Source organism: Sander lucioperca, chromosome 16 (genome assembly GCF_008315115.2).
Source record: "Sander lucioperca isolate FBNREF2018 chromosome 16, SLUC_FBN_1.2, whole genome shotgun sequence".
In the NCBI taxonomy this organism is placed as follows: Eukaryota; Metazoa; Chordata; class Actinopteri; order Perciformes; family Percidae; genus Sander; species Sander lucioperca.
The window spans coordinates 9,690,608-9,706,513 of record NC_050188.1 but is presented as its reverse complement, the minus strand read 5'-3'; the positions used below and the strand labels follow the sequence as shown (position 1 = coordinate 9,706,513).

The window sequence follows — 15,906 nt, the reverse complement described above, 5'->3', positions numbered from 1 at the left end:
TTCAGGATCCCGAAAATGAACTGGAATAGACAACCAAGGCCAGGAAGGCAACTTGGGATCAGGTTTTGTCTGAGGGTCACCAAACAGCCACTATGTTATACTGGGTCCAGCTGGTCGTGGTGGAAGAAATGAATTTACGACTAATGCCCCAATATAAAAATATTCCTTTACACCGTAGATATTTAGTCAGAACAGTGTGCCACCTAACCCTTGTTTGTTATTCTTTGGAATGTTTAACAATTATTGTATTGTCTGTCTTTAACGTTACGGTCTTTGCCCACCCTCAAGAGTGCTAACATGTTAATTATCGTGTTACTTGACTGATGCCAGTTTCCCATTTTGTCTTGTCTTTGTTCATTATTAACCCCACACAGTAGACTGTATTTTGAGTTATGTTAGTGTGTATAAACCAAAGGGTGAAAACAGTTGAGCTGACAGCAGCATTGCTTCATGTGACCTTTTATCACCCACAGCTAAATATGTTCTCAAGTAATAAAACACACACACACACACACACACACACACTGTCTTTGGTTTTGGCTAAAGCAGGCTGAATGCAAACTGATGTTCCTTATTTTTTATTGCTCTTGTTTACACACAGAAATCCAATCCAATGATCTAATCAGCATCTGGGCTGGCTGTCTGCATGAGTGTGCGTGTGCGTGTGCGTGTGCGTGTGTGTGTGTGTGTGTGTGTGTGTGTGTGTGTGTGTGTGTGTGTGTGTGTGTGTGTGTGTGTGTGTGTGTGTGGCATTCTACACAGTAGTTTAACTGTTAACAGTTCCTCAGCTGGAAGCCTGATACCACATTGGCCAGTTTGGCAACTTTAGGAGGAGCAGGCATGGTGATGGTACGCTTGAGATAGCAGCGGCGCCTAGAACACAAAATCAAAAACAGCATCTTTAATCATGGATCATAAATACAGCTATCATCAAATTATAAAGACAATAGTGTCTTGATGGCCAAGATACATGATTTCCAGGTATTGCCTAAATTGCTGGTACAATTTTATTTAAAACATGAACAATATTTGTGTTTAAGCAGGTTTGCATGCATGCATGCATAAAGAATACTGTACCGGTAGATAGGATCATTAAAGTTGTCATTGGCATAGGTGTAGAACTGGCAGAAAGCATCTTGAGTACAGGTCCTCTGACATGTGTCTGCATCATCCATCAGCTCAAAGCGAATGTCAGAAGTTGGGAAATCTACATTTTCATAAACCACCTGAAGCCAGGCTGTTAGCAGAGAGAAACAGGTTTAGACTGCTGCTGATGGCTAAACTACTGTACAGAAAAACTTCACTAACAACAACCAAATATGTGCTGAATGATTCCAGAATTTGTAATATGAGATTGTATAATAAACAAATCTAAAATTAAAGTTTGTTACTTTTTCATAGAAATGTTAGAGGAAAATGGCCGAGGTTTGGTTTATCATTGTTTCTAAAATGATTGAACAATGTTGCCATTCAGTGAAAGTACAGACAAGAAATGACAAGAAAAAGTACAGTCTGAGTCTAATGTTGTTAGACTTGGAGCACAACGTAATTGTAACTGTTCAGCATAAATATCTTCATAATAACAAGAGTAAACAGGCATGCTAAGTCAGCAATGAAAAGTAAAGCAGAGTAAATTCCATGGCAATACATTCCTGAATGTTGAGACATTTCCCTCAACTCAAAAGTTATGGGATCACCAAATGTGTTAGGATCCATCATCTGGGAACCATGAATGTCTGTTGAAAATGCAGTGTCAATCCAACCAGTAGATGTTGATATAATCCACTGAATATGTAAAACTAGAGTAACTGACCAATCCATTGCCATTAATAGAGCCATGATGCTAGCATGGCTAAAAAGAACAGGGAAAAGTTACATTACGTCATTGAGTTAGTCGATCTCCACAGCCAAAGCAGTTCAGATGGTCTATGGTGGTCTACTGAAAGAGTGTCTTTTCTGACAGTTGTGATATTAGTGATACATACTGTTATCCAGCTGACAGAAACGTGCTGGTAACCCAGATGTGATTCCGTCTTTAGCTTCGGTCACCAATTCCTCGTTGTTTTTCTTCAGGTTACAATTAAAGTTATTACTGCAAAGAAAGAACAAAAATGAAACCTTGCAAAAAGTATGTCTGAATAACATGAAGCAGAGAACAGATGTGACTGAAAAGGAGAACCAAATATTTAACCACATCAGGACAGTTAAAATACTGTCACGTAAGAACAATGAATATGCTAATATAACTCTATTACTATAGCACTTTCTAATTACTTATCGTCTTATTGAGCACATCAGAGAGAAAGAAGGTTTCCAAATATTTGACTACCTGTTAAAAGAGAAGTAGCTGCAGACTGAATGAGCAGAGCACAGTGCCTGACAGTGTTCAGGAGAGGCAGCAGGAATAACCTCGACGTTGTTTCCTGGGATGTCAGTGTTTGGAAAAAGCTTGCTCTGACACACTGTAGAAAACACAGGTAATAGAATAAGAAAAAACATGCACAACAACCTGCAGGAGGTGTTTGCTATGACTGTTTGTGTACCTGACTGTTGACTTATTTGTGTTATTTGGGAGAATCCAGATGTTACACCAGTCTTTTTTTCTACAACAGGTATCCTTGGTACTGGCCAGCTGAATTTAAGGTTGCACTTAAACCTATACCTAAACAGAACAAGAAATAAAACGAGTTAAAGAATTGTTGAGCATATGTCATGTTGCCACCATGCTGTTGCCAGAGCAATATCTTCCTTCTCACTGGTTGAATTAAACCTCAGACCTGAAACCTCCAGGTACCATCACTGTTGACGTGTCCTAGTGCATCAGAAAATGTGAACAGTGGGAGAGGATAAACACATCATTTAATTTCAACAGCAATGTTACATTATGTGATCCAGTTTTACCTGTTACCAAATGATGTGAAGGCCTTGTCTAGTAAAGTAAAGAACTGACAGGCAGTGTCCTGTGTGCAGGCCCTCTGACACTCCTCATAGTCTGCTGTGAACAAGGCTCGGTAGTCTGCACCTGTGAAATCCACGTTCTGGTACACCGTAGACAGGCAAGGCTCTGTCAGACACACAGAGAGAGCAAATGAGAGTGTGACCATGCATCATTCATTTCCTAAATGGTTTTCATAATGGTTTAAAATGGTTGTGAGTCTACCTAGGTCTTGGCTGCAGGGTTTGAGAGAAAATCCAGAGGTGACACCCTGTAGTGGAGCCTGAACAGTGGGCTGTCCATTGGGAGAGGCTTTGATGTAGCAGAAAAAGTTCCTGCAGTGATAGTGGAATGTAACTAAGTACATTTACTCAAGTACTGCACTTAAATTTTGAGGTACTTCTACTTGACTTGAGTATTTTCATTTATTGCTACTTTATATTTTACTCCACTGCAATTTAAGGCAATATTGTACTTTTTACTGCACTGCATTTATTTAATTCCTTTATTTATTTTGCATATTCAGATTACTAATATAAAATATAATCAACAAATAACTTATAATGTATTATTATGGATAAAGATAAGACTTTATTGATCCCGTGGTGAAATTCACAAACTACTCAGTAGTACATGCTGTTGTAAAAAAATAAATAAATAACCTCACCCTTTACCTGCTGCAACATCAAAGCTACAGTAGGCCTAGGTAACTTTCTCAAAATATGACTTTTTGCCATATTTGTATAAAGTCCTACAGTTTTGGGACCGTACTACATTAATCAAATCATCCATGGTTAAAGTCATGTTCCTCTGCCTCCTCCTAGTGCTCCTAATGGCAAAAGGAAAACCACCAATCAGAGCCGAGAAGTCTCTGACGCAGTGTCAATGACTGCTCGTGAACTGTTGTCAAACTAGGCAGCGCCGATCAAATATGAATCAAGTTTCACTGACTATTTCTTGTCTCAAATGTCTTCAGAAACATATGTTAGGGTACTGTTTGAATGTAAAATAAAGAGTTTGAGTCAGCTGGTGCTTTTTGGCTCAACTTGGTCACAAACTTTATTATTTTACAGCTAAACAGTACGCTAAAATATGTTTCTGAAAACATTTGAGGCGAGAAATAGGCAATGCAGAAACAGAATCTTGATTCATATATGATAGTTTGACAGTTTGAACTGCTGTTTTTTTTATCTCCTGCTCCTCACTGCAAATCAAGTTTCCCATCTGGTGAGTGAACTGAACTGAGCAGGACTCTAACTTGTAACAGAGTATTTCTACACAGTGGTATTGCTACTTTTACTTAAGTAAAGTATCTGAGTATTTCCTCCACTATTGGAAGTAAGCATTACTTACTTATTACTGATTTCTAATTACATGTGTACTGCTTGTTGTTTACCTGTCATCTTTGTTCCAGTCAGCCCGAACAAAGGTAAAGAAGTCACAGGAGGAGTGCTGGGTGCAAAGCTGCCGACAGTGCTCAACATCAGGAGAGAAGAGAGATGTTATGTCGTTTCCTGGGAAATCCACATTCTCCAGAAGCTGTTGATTACAATCTAAAGAAATGGAAAAAGGACACGGACACGGACACGGACACACACACACACACACACACACACACACACACTTATATTTACATTTACAAATACACATTATTAAATACATTGTACCACATATAAGTGGTAAAATTACAATGTATACATACTACATGTATTACCTTGACCAAAAGAGAGACTGCAGATAGACAGCAGACCCACCAAGATCAAATGTGTTCCCATCTTCTTAGTTTTGAAACCAGTAAAGATTCTTGAAACACAACTGCAATAAAAGAGCTGGTTCTGCAACTGCACCTTGGTCAAAGGACTGTTTCAGAATCATCAAATGTATATGTCCATCAATTTATAGGCAGTCCCATATGACCTATGACCTGTAAAGTCTATTGGCTATTTCAAAGTCCAGATTAAAATCAACATTTGATGTTCTCGATCAACACCGTGGAACAGTGTTCTGTTTACTTTTGCTCTGCTGACCTTGCCCTTACTTCAAATGTAAATGTGATTTTTGCACATACACTAATTTCACCTAACACACACACACACACACACACACACCCACACACACACACACACACACACACACACACACACACACACACACACACACACAGACAGTACGTTTCACTATCTTTGTGGGGACCTGTCATTGACATAATGCATTCCCTAACCCCTTACCCTAACCTTAACCATAACCTTAGTCTAACCCTAATCCTAAAACCAAGTCTTAACCCTCAAATAGCCCTTTGAAGTTGTGGGGTCCAGCTTTTTGGCCCCACAAAGCTGTCCGGACCCCACAAGTATACTGTATTCCCGGGTTTTGGACCCCACAATTATAGTTAAACAAGAACACACACACACACACACACACACACACACACACACACACACACACACACACACACACACACACACACACACACACACACACACACACACACACACACACACACACACACACACACACATAAAAAGCATGCACATACACCAATTTCACCTCGCACACACACACACACACACACACACATAACAAGCATGCACATACACTAATTTCACCTCGCACACACACACACACATAACAAGCATGCACGTATACCAATTTCACCTCGCACACACACATAAAAAAACATGCACATTCACTAATTTCACCTCGCACACACACATAAAAAGCATGCATATAAAACAATTTCACATCACACACACACACACACACACACACACACACACATACATATAAAAAGCATGCACTTTTTCTCATTGCATTTTCTCACAAAAAATTGTCTGTGTGAAAGATAAAAAGTTGTCTGCGTGTGAGCTAAAAAGTATTGTGTGCCTATAAATGCCTACTTTTAGCTCAGTTGGAGGAGCAGCCATCTTCTAAGCGGAAGGATGGTGGGTCTTCCCAGGCCCCTGCAATCTACAAATCATAATGGCAGTTTTTCATTGTTTATCTATACAGTCCTGATTTTCTTTTGGTTTTGGGAGGACATTTGCACAATGTTTAATGCTGCTCTTCAGTGTGTTATGGAAATACAGAGAAAATCTCCAGATGACTTGAGTGTAGAGAGACTCTATAGAGAATTACACGACCAAAGTTCTCATAACCATTATGCCGTGTTGTGAGTGGAGCCGAAACATTGCTTGGGGTCCTGAAACTGTCACCTGCAATGCTAATGGTTTTATTTTCTCTGTTCAGGGGGAGGGACTTAACAGCTCAGTGAGGTGCTGATAACAAAAAGCCAGGCATCATAACACCGACTCTGACTTAAAGGTGTCTCTTTGTGGTCTTAGTATGAAAACATTGGAAAGTTCATGTTCTGTTACAGTGTATTGCCACCTCTTGGACATATAGGGAATGAAAGGAAAGCTGCAAGTTCAAGGAGCAACAAACCACACCAAAGGACAGTAAAAGCAGCAGTGGTTTATTTGAGTTTAGCAGCCTCTGCTGTCCTTCGCTGACCAATTTTGCAGGACAGGATTTTTTGATCGGGATATGACGGGAGTATTTTCGTGGGCCCCGGATGGGATGGGAGCGACAATTGATTCCTGTGTCACCCTCTACTCTGTAGCTAAAACAGAGAGCTCAACACACAGGGTGAAAAGAGGAGCTGCAGCAATGTGTAGTACAACAAAAATATGTTTTTTGAAAATTAAACCATGTAAACCTATTCTGATATAACCTCTAAATACAATTATGAACCTGAAAATGAGCATAATATGAGCACTTTAAAATATTTTCACCGCTTTACCTTGCTTAAACTTATAAGAACATAACATAACATAACCATATATATATATACATATATATATATATATATACATATATACATATATTTAGGTGACAAAAATATGTTTCATCATGCATTGGTACATCTGTCCATGCCTGTTTTGTAGGACTTTCCAGGATCAGCTTGTTGGCCTGAGACTTAAACTGATTCCATCACAAGCAAAGGAATATATAACCTAAAGATCAGGCCTATGTTTCATAGTCACTCAGTATACTATTCAACATATTCCATATATAGTTTTACCTCCAGGTATAAACATGCTGACTCATTCAGTATGTTGTCTTCATGTTTTAAGGCAGGGAGCTTGCAGAAAGACACTACATGACTGGTTTAAGAAGCCAGGCCTTTAGGTTGGTTATTGGCAGTGCAGTTTGTTCCACCAGTGTATCTTTACATGTAGAGCATGGTCAGTAAACCTGTATGTTACGCAGACACATTACTTATTGATTGGTTTTAAATATGGCTGCACCTTTTAGTTTGATTACTTGATCCTTTGTGATCACCCTGCGCATGTAAACCCACCTGTCCTCTCGGGTTGATTTCCAAGACTTCCTGGGATTTGTGCTCTCCTTTCTCAAAAGACAGAAGCTTGTGTTTGTAGCCCTGCAGCTTCTTTTCCTTCAGCGTAGTCATAACTCGCCATCAGGGAGGGGATCCAGCCCCCACAGCAGACCCATCGACTTGGCCACGGACACGGGTAGCACAGACAGAAGCCAAGTCACTGAAACCAAACAGAAGGACTCAACACTGAACTGCATAAGTACATTGTGCAGCAGTTTATGGCACCTCGTTAATCCAATGGTGGGTGAGTAGAGACTCACTCACCTTCTAGTGTGTGTTCAAGAAGTGAAGAAGAATGCACATCCATTTTTTTGCAATTAATGTTTGTTTTTTTATTGCGGAGTGTGTATACACAGCATTTCAAGTGAAAGTGTATCATGTTCAGCTCACAACATTATATTTATGCAGCAATATTTCCCTGTTTTTGTTGTATTGTGAGAGGTGCAGATGGATACCTACATTATCCTTTTTTTATTAAACCTTTTAAGTTCATACAAAGTACAATATGTGACCACAGAGTTCAAAGTAAATGCCCAGATACTGCTCCCCTCTCTCAGCACAAAGCAATACTTTGAAAAGACATATTTCAGCTATGACCACATCTTTCATTCCTTTGATCTTTTATTACAATTCACAGAATAGCCTCTTTTTACTCTCTCAGACTATAATACACATTTCTACAGAAATTACAAAAATAAAACATCACATGAACCGCACTAAACATGCACACTGTAGTACTACAGTACTTAGTACCTGGCAGCTGACAAGGGCATTTACACGTTATGCAGAATTCACCACGTCCTTCAAAATAGCTTCAAATTTTAAAAAATGTCTTTATCGCTTTGTCTTTTTACACTTTACAAACAGTTCCTCTGAGATAAATACTTCCTTTTGTCCGTGTTTTGAATCAGTCGTTCATTTCAGTACAGAAACTATTGATGTTGAGTAAGGTGCAAGATGTCCGAGCATTGCAAATAAATATTTAGCCAACATAAAAACGTTAATTGTAATCAACAGTCATACTCGATATAACTACACCTGTGAATGTGACATTTGTGAGTTATCTGAGAAGTAGGAGGTGACTAAAACAAGAGGGAGAGATGGCGAAAAGGTACAGTATTGTCCCTTTTAAATGAAAGGCACATATGATTGAAAACCCTTCACATTCCTACTAAACACGACTACACTCGTCACTTGTCGAACGTGCAGCTGCAGAAGCAAAACACAAAAGTTCTTAGTGAGCCTCTTTGTTTGTGGTGATCTCTTGGGATTCTTTGAAACTAGAAAAGAGAAACAAATCAAACTTCCTCTTCAGCCCGTTAATCTTTACGACCGAAATTCACAGCTTAAATAAAAGGAAAAATGGTGAAGACACAGCTGCAGAAACTCACAAGCAAAAATGATCCCTTTGGACTAATGCAACATTTCCAATATAATATATGTTAAATGTATCCGCTCAGTGTAGAGGCAGGAGCACTGAATTTAAAGTTGAATACATCAGTTCTTTCATCTTTCTTCATTTTCTTTGTGTTGCATTAAAAAAAAAAAAAAACACTATCGTGGCTGCAGCTTCATCACTCAGACACATCAGGCAAACTTAGCAGCTGGCGAAAACCTATGAAGGAGGCTGTGACTGGTGAAATACAATTCTGTAAAGTGTGGCGAAGGCAGACGGCCGACAGAGATGTCGCTCCGATGATTGTCGCTGTGTTTCCACAGCAACGACGACGGGAGGGAGGTTTGGATGATCACATTTCTGCATCCGGAGAATCGGTAAGTCCTAAAGCAAGAGCTTCCTCTGGGGTCAGACCGCTCTTCAGAGTCCGCCTCACTGTGAGGTGAGGAGAGGATTCGTTATCACAGGGTCATCTGCTGTGCTAAAAGTGATGGTGTGTCCTAGTTCCATACTACATACTAACTTTATACAGTATGTAGTATAAACAAAGAGTCATAGTTCACAGTTTTTGCAGTTAGTATACAAGAAATTAACATTCTTATTTATACTAACTGTTTTACAATGAACAGTATACTTGCTCTCTTGTGAACTTTGAAACTGTGACTTTAAAATGCTATTGCCAATTACAGTCTCCCCAAACACACCTGTGACTGCTCTGACCATGCTACGTTCAAGTCTCACCTTATCTCACCCTAATGTCTGATTTAATGTCCAGCGCTACTCTGTGCTATTATTGTGTTTTGGTAAGTTCTCTCTTACGTACTCATTATCAAAATGTTATTCCAGCAATTTAGCATTGCACTTTTATAAAGTTGGGGGTCTTATTATAGACGGTTTAGAAAGTATGGGCAAAAGTAATGCAGCAGAGGCAGCGATATCAAGACATTTAGCTCCAAAAACATCAGTTCCTACAATTCCTATAATACTAAAACTAATAATGTATTTTATCAAGCCCTCCGTGCCTAACTAATCCTTCACTTCTTCATGCCTTTGGGATCTTAATGCAGACTATCTCGAGCCCATCAGCAGCACATTAAAAAAATCTAAGTTTTAAAAGATAAGTCTGCATACTGACAGTTTTGAATACACTTTATCTTGCAGTGGAACAAAACCTGCTTGGAATTAGGATGTGGTATGGATTTGGGACAAAAGTTAAGCATTCAGGTCGTACATGACTTGCGGTTGGCCCTGGACCTCCTCCTCTCTCTGGGCTGGGCTCTGGTTCCTGGACCCTGAGTGGCCGACCTCACTATACGCTCCATGATCTCGTCTGCGTCAGCGTCCTCTCCACAGATCTGAGTGTCCTCCACGGGTGGGGTCCATGCTGGCATACTGCGACCTGAAAACATCGAGCAGAATGACAAAGGCATGAACAAAGAAACCCTTTATAGCGCCGTGGCTCTGGTTTTCAGGTTGACGTCTGTGTGACCATGTAAGGAACTTCCTGTCAGCCTCACCTCCCCTTCCAGGCCGGGATCTTGTCCGTGTACGAAGCCCTGGCACTCCGCTGGCCTCCTTGTCGCCGCCGCTGAGGCTGGTTCTCAGCACGGCTTTCATGTGCTCATGCTCTTCAGCGTCCTCAGTGTGGCCCAGACCCTGAGAACGCTCGCCCTCCTGGCTGCCACTAGGGGCGCTGTTGCTAATGCTGGAACCATACCGAGCACACTGATGGGGAGAGACAGAATGAAAGAGAATAAGAATTTGGCAGCTTGTATTTGAAGTATTTTTGGGCTTTGACTCAAACATGCCAAAGCTGAAGCATCAAGGAAACATCCAACCTGTGAAGATTATGATGCCTACGCTACTTCATTGACTGATCCATTCAGATGTTAAAATCAGTGAAAAGGAAAACTTTGAGGTAAAGTAGTCCAGTCAGGGTTAGTGGTTTCATGCACAAACAAACACACACGCATGCGCACGCACACGCACACGCACACACACACACACACACACACACACACACACACACACACACACACACATGCAGACAGAAAGCCCTTATGCTGATACCTCACTCTCCTCTTCCTCATCAGACTACAGGGGAAAGAAAGAGTGAAAGTCAAAGAATATGAAGAATAAAAGCAGCTGTACATTTTTTTAAGGGACTGTTGGTTATTTATTTCAGGGGCCACCGGAGGAGTTTTTAGCCAAAATAGATGTGATCCTCCCTTCACCAGCAACACATTTTGGATCAATTTATTGATGCCTTCTGTAGTGGGTTGCGCTTGGCACAGATGTACAGATAGCCATTGTTTTTTTTACAGCCATGGCATACGTGACTAAACCTCTGCATTCTCATCTTACGCATCACACTCCTCTATTATGGTGTGGTGGCCATTTCAGTAGATTTACTCACTAACATTGTTGTGGAAACACAATAAGCATGGAAACTAAATACACACTTCCTGCATTACTTCAAATACTAAGTTACTCATCTAGTAAACTAGTATTCACATGAAATAAAACATTGAGACCATTCAACAAAGCACACTGCTATGGACTCATCACTAGGCTTCCTCAGTCATTGTATATTTTAGCATATAGGTAAAGCTGCCAAAAGGTGAACATTATCCATAACTCCATTTCTCAGACGGGCGTCAGTTTGGGAGCTTGCATGCTACCATGCCTTCCTCCTCAAATGCCTTGAAAAGGCTGTCGTTTATATACATATAATATCGCCGGGACCGAAAGGATATTTGAGTCGGGTATGGCTGCAGCCTGGAGACCTCCCGTCTCGTGCCCTCCCGGCTCGGTGCAGTCCGCAAGCTTTGACTTTCCAAAATAAAAGCTTGCGTCTGGTCCATTATGTTTTCGTACGGTGTTTTGGATGTTTTTGAACTAAACAGTACGGCAATCACGCTAATGAATACAATTATTTTTTCATCAGATGTCTTACTTACAACACGATGGAGCTAGCAGGGATTGAGCGGGATTTATTCAGTTTGGGAAATCCCACGGTCTCTAAAGCTACAGTTCAAATTGTCTGGCTGACTAAACAGGGAGAGACCCATCTGCTAGCGATAGGAGCCGAGACTGAGAGAGCTACATGGATCTACATGGATAAATATGCACCAAATAAACCACTTTGAAATGTTGCTGTTTTCATGAATACAAAAGTTGGGTGACCCTCCCCCCTACACAAAAAAAAAAATTGATGACCCTCCCCTCAACAAAGAATAGAAAGACACGACCCTCCCATATTTTCTTCCGGTGGTCCATTCCATAAATACCGAACGGTCCCTAAGAGAGTTACAAATAAATAGAGTTTAAGTGTTCCTTTGTGTAGGGATTCTGTGTGTGTTTGTGTGTGTGTGTGTGTGTGTGTGTGTGTGTGTGAGTGTGTGTGAGATGCTCACAGGAGCGTTGACGTCTATGATCATCTTTCCTCTGGTCTTGTTGCGTTCGCGGTGGTCGGCTCGTTTCTGTTTCTGCTGCAGCACGCGGTCTCGAGTGGTTCGGTACTCCAGCGCAAACTCACTGAGGATTTTACTGAACCTGTGGACGCTGACCTCTCTCACACTGTAGGCCGGATGGCCGAGGAACAACAGGAAGGAATGGAACCTGGGAGAAGGTAGGGGGAGGAGGGGAGAGGAGGAATGGGAACATTTAATTTTCCTAAAAGCCCTTTTCTCCAGCTGTAATGCCATTTTATAATTAAAAATAGTTAGAGGTCAGTGTAATTTCGGTTGTTTAAGATTTATTCCAAAATGTTTACTATACACTAGGGATTTGACACTTTTATTACTATTCTACTTATGAGCAAATGTAATTTTACAAGTTAAAATAGTTTTTAGATATTATATTTCCAGTACAATAATTTCATTAAACAAATCACATAATAGTAGCTAGTTAAATAAATAAGCATTTTATTCTGATCGTATCACTACTTAACGATAACTAGCAGCTAAAAAATAATGACTAGTAGTATGTCATAGTCCAGTCAGTCTATATATACTGAGACATCAACATTTTTGGTTTCACTAGACATTTGGTGAAATGCAACTGGAGTAAAGAAAAGGAGAATATGTCAGTAGCAGATGTTCTAGCAGTAAAGAAACGTTCTGCGACATGGACTAGGAGAGACGGTTGTGAGGGGAACCACCTATTGATGATCCTGCGGTGAACAATCTTGAGAATGATAATCCTCTCAGCACAGTCTTTGAGGAAGTCAGACATTTTCTGCTTCAGCTGGGGCTTCATCTCATGCTTGGCGATCACCTTCAGGTGGTCCCATGAGGCTTTGCAGCGCCGCTCCATCTGACACAGGTTCTCCTGCAGCTGGTCGAAATCCACCTGACAGAAGAGGGGTCGATACACATAAGGTACTTTAATCCTAAACAAAATGTAGCAAGTCCTTTTTGTAACTGTATTGCTTCCCTCTATACTAGCTACACTGTGAAACACCATAGAGGAATTAAGTGGGATCACCTAATCTTCCATCGTCAACGTAATGTAAATATAAATTATTTATTAATTTCAAGTTAACAACTTCAAATTGACTTTTCATTTCCGGACAATTTCAGAACTTATAAGAGACAGTTATTTCGCTTTGAAATGATGATTTCAAGGAAAATACTACTGAGTGTTCACTAAGAAGCACGATAAGCATACTGGCAGATGTCCCAGCATGCATTGTTTGAGGGCTTAATCTCTCCAGAGACTTTTCTTTTTTTTTGTAGCTTGAAAGAAACATACGTCATTGAAACATGCAGTTTCTTATGTGTGGGTGGGGGGTTCTGTGCGTCGTTTTCATATAACAATGTGTGGTATCATTTCTTAATTCAATTTCTTGAATTAGTTGTTCCTGTTGTGCCCTAGACATATACCACATATCAATATCCTGTGGGTTTGTATTTGTACTTGGAAAAACAATAACAAAAGAATATTGTATATTGTATTTCTTGTATTGTATTTATGCTCTATTTTGTTATGGGCACTGTAATTTCCATTTTTATGGATGAAATAAACTTGACTTTGACTTTGAAGAAAGAAACATGCAGTTTCTTTACTACATGTTCAGTTGGTTGTTTCCTCTAATACTAATGAAAACAGTGCTATACCTGAGGAAGGTTAGTATCATCTTCAGTCCCTAACTCTGTAAACATTTCATTTAAAAGAGCTCACTGGGTACAGCCTGAAAAGTTATCTGTTAGCTCTAAGATTATTATGGCAAATGAGTAATGAATTCTTCAAACTGACAAAATGGAAACTGGAAAGTAAATTGGACTGTAACATATCAGTTTGACTAGACAGTTGTTGATTGAACTTAATATCTATCGAGTTGGGTTCCGTTACTGTGACTTGCATTTTTAAAGGCATACTATGTAACTTTTCCCTCGTCGGTCCCCCTACAGGTTATCTCATTGGAACTACAAAAGTTACAAAGTATGCCTTTAAGGCAGCACGGGAAGTTATGTTTAATTAGAACCAGCTTGAAAAGCGTTCCCAATTTAGGAATGCAAAATAGTACATGTACAAGCTTTTTATGAGTGAGTGCGGAGCGTACTTTTGCAGATCGCGTGATGGCTCCGATCTCGGAGTAGAGGTCAGTGCTCTGAGGGAAGTTGTCCACCACAGCAGAGCAGGCGTGATGCAGCAGAGACTGCTTATGAACCGTGTCCTTCACCTCTGGAACCTTCTCCAAATAAGTCAGCTCGAAGCCTTTAGCCTGGACACACAACCAAAGAGATAGCGATTGAGCAAAGAATATGTCTGGAGTACTATTATGACGTACATGTGTTCTCACCAAATCAGAGTAGCTATCGTATGTGATGTCATTTTTAATCTACAAATTAAAGGCTTGGAAAACCCACACAACAGTAAAAATGCTAATTATCTCTCTACAACTACCACTAACTACTGCTACAAACAAAAAGAAGCTTGTCATTATGACCCGGTGTGATGAACCGGTAATGGTCATGACTCACGTTGGTGCCATTGAGGAAGTTTCCTATAGAGAGCAGTGTGGAGAGGATGTAGCGCAGAGTTTTGTTCTTCTCCAGCTGTTCCATACCCTCCTTCAGATCCTGCAGCGGCTCAGCAACTTCCTGAGAGGAGGAAAACACACACATCATTAGTTGAGTCAATTAAGACTCCCCAAAAACATGTGTTTCTTTAGTCTACAGTCATAAAAAGTGGTGAACAGGTGCACCTCGTCTCCCACCGCAAATCATCTGCGCTTTTTTGAGGTCATGAGAGGTTGTTTAAAGGCCGCCGTATCAGTCAGCCTTCGCTATCAAACATGCTTTTGATTACATGAAACGTTTGTTTTTGTGCAGCAGGTTTCTCTCGTGTGCGCGTGTTTGTGTGCCTGCACGGTATGTTGCCCTCCATTAAGCCTCCCGCTACCACACCGTCCCACAAAGTCGAGTCAGGAATGTTGCTCTGCCGAACGTGTGGTCAGGAATCCTGCCTTTCACGGAGATGAAAGGCGACTGCGTCCTGTGGAAGGCCGTAAAATTTACAGGACAGAAACGGAGGGGCGGCGTGTTTTTCATTCTCTGGGCTTTGACTTTGAACTACTTCTCCCGGGTGCATTCTTCGCCCGGGTAAAACAAGGTGTGCCAGAGGACGACGAGGTGCCGCTAATAAGCGTGCATATTTTGTTATGATGTAACTATGTTGATGATTTGCGGATGTTGTTTGTACCAAATAAAGGATGTTGATACTTACTGACATGGGCATAAGACACACACACGCACGCACGCACACACACAAATGCACACATGCTTTGCACATTTACTCAAACATTTATAGTGCAGAGTTCATTTGGCTTTGTACTGTATGTCTGTTTCTGCTTTAATAAAGCCACATTCACTTGCTCAGTATGGTTTTAAATGTGTGTTTGGTTTGGCCTTCCCTCCTCTACATTTTTCTCTACATGTTTTTACAAACCTTCTGGGTTGCCTCGTAGTCCATCTTGAAGGCCCAGAGTTGGAGTCGGGCAGAGAGCTCGCTGATGGACGACAGAGTGAGGAGGAACTGCTCTGCTGAGCCCAGCGGGACATCAGGGTTGGCCAGCTGGGCCTCCTGGATCTTCTGCTTCTCCTCCTCTGTAGGGATCATCGTCAGGATTTTCTAAGGGCAGGGACAGAGTGGGATAAGCAGTATACGGGT

General features: G+C 40.8%; 2 protein-coding genes across 7 annotated transcripts in view; both read right to left on the bottom strand.

Moving 5' to 3' along the window:
- Window positions 1-562: 562 nt before the first annotated feature.
- On the bottom strand, window positions 563-4,910 carry LOC116066933 (coagulation factor XI-like). The gene is made up of 9 exons (XM_031323156.2): window positions 4,650-4,910; window positions 4,332-4,488; window positions 3,161-3,270; window positions 2,902-3,064; window positions 2,544-2,662; window positions 2,330-2,462; window positions 1,986-2,092; window positions 1,078-1,237; window positions 563-873 (listed from the first exon to the last, which is right to left on the bottom strand). Exons 1-9 carry the CDS (start codon window positions 4,708-4,710, stop codon window positions 774-776), a joined length of 1,110 nt encoding a protein of 369 aa, XP_031179016.1. The 5' UTR covers window positions 4,711-4,910; the 3' UTR covers window positions 563-773.
- Window positions 4,911-7,802: 2,892 nt separating this feature from the next.
- fhod3a (formin homology 2 domain containing 3a) overlaps window positions 7,803-15,906 on the bottom strand; it is a 67,002-nt gene continuing 58,898 nt past the window's right edge. For 5 of the 6 annotated variants that reach the window (XM_035993234.1, XM_035993236.1, XM_031323153.2 and 2 more), the window contains 9 exons: window positions 15,685-15,867; window positions 14,718-14,837; window positions 14,297-14,458; window positions 12,893-13,083; window positions 12,147-12,351; window positions 10,801-10,824; window positions 10,248-10,455; window positions 9,962-10,129; window positions 7,803-9,165 (listed from right to left, as the gene is read on the bottom strand). In XM_035993234.1, the coding sequence (XP_035849127.1) occupies window positions 9,083-9,165; window positions 9,962-10,129; window positions 10,248-10,455; window positions 10,801-10,824; window positions 12,147-12,351; window positions 12,893-13,083; window positions 14,297-14,458; window positions 14,718-14,837; window positions 15,685-15,867 (1,344 nt within the window). In that variant the 3' untranslated portion in view covers window positions 7,803-9,082. The remainder of the gene's footprint in view (window positions 9,166-9,961; window positions 10,130-10,247; window positions 10,456-10,800; window positions 10,825-12,146; window positions 12,352-12,892; window positions 13,084-14,296; window positions 14,459-14,717; window positions 14,838-15,684; window positions 15,868-15,906) is intronic. The other variant, XM_035993235.1, reaches the window with a different exon arrangement.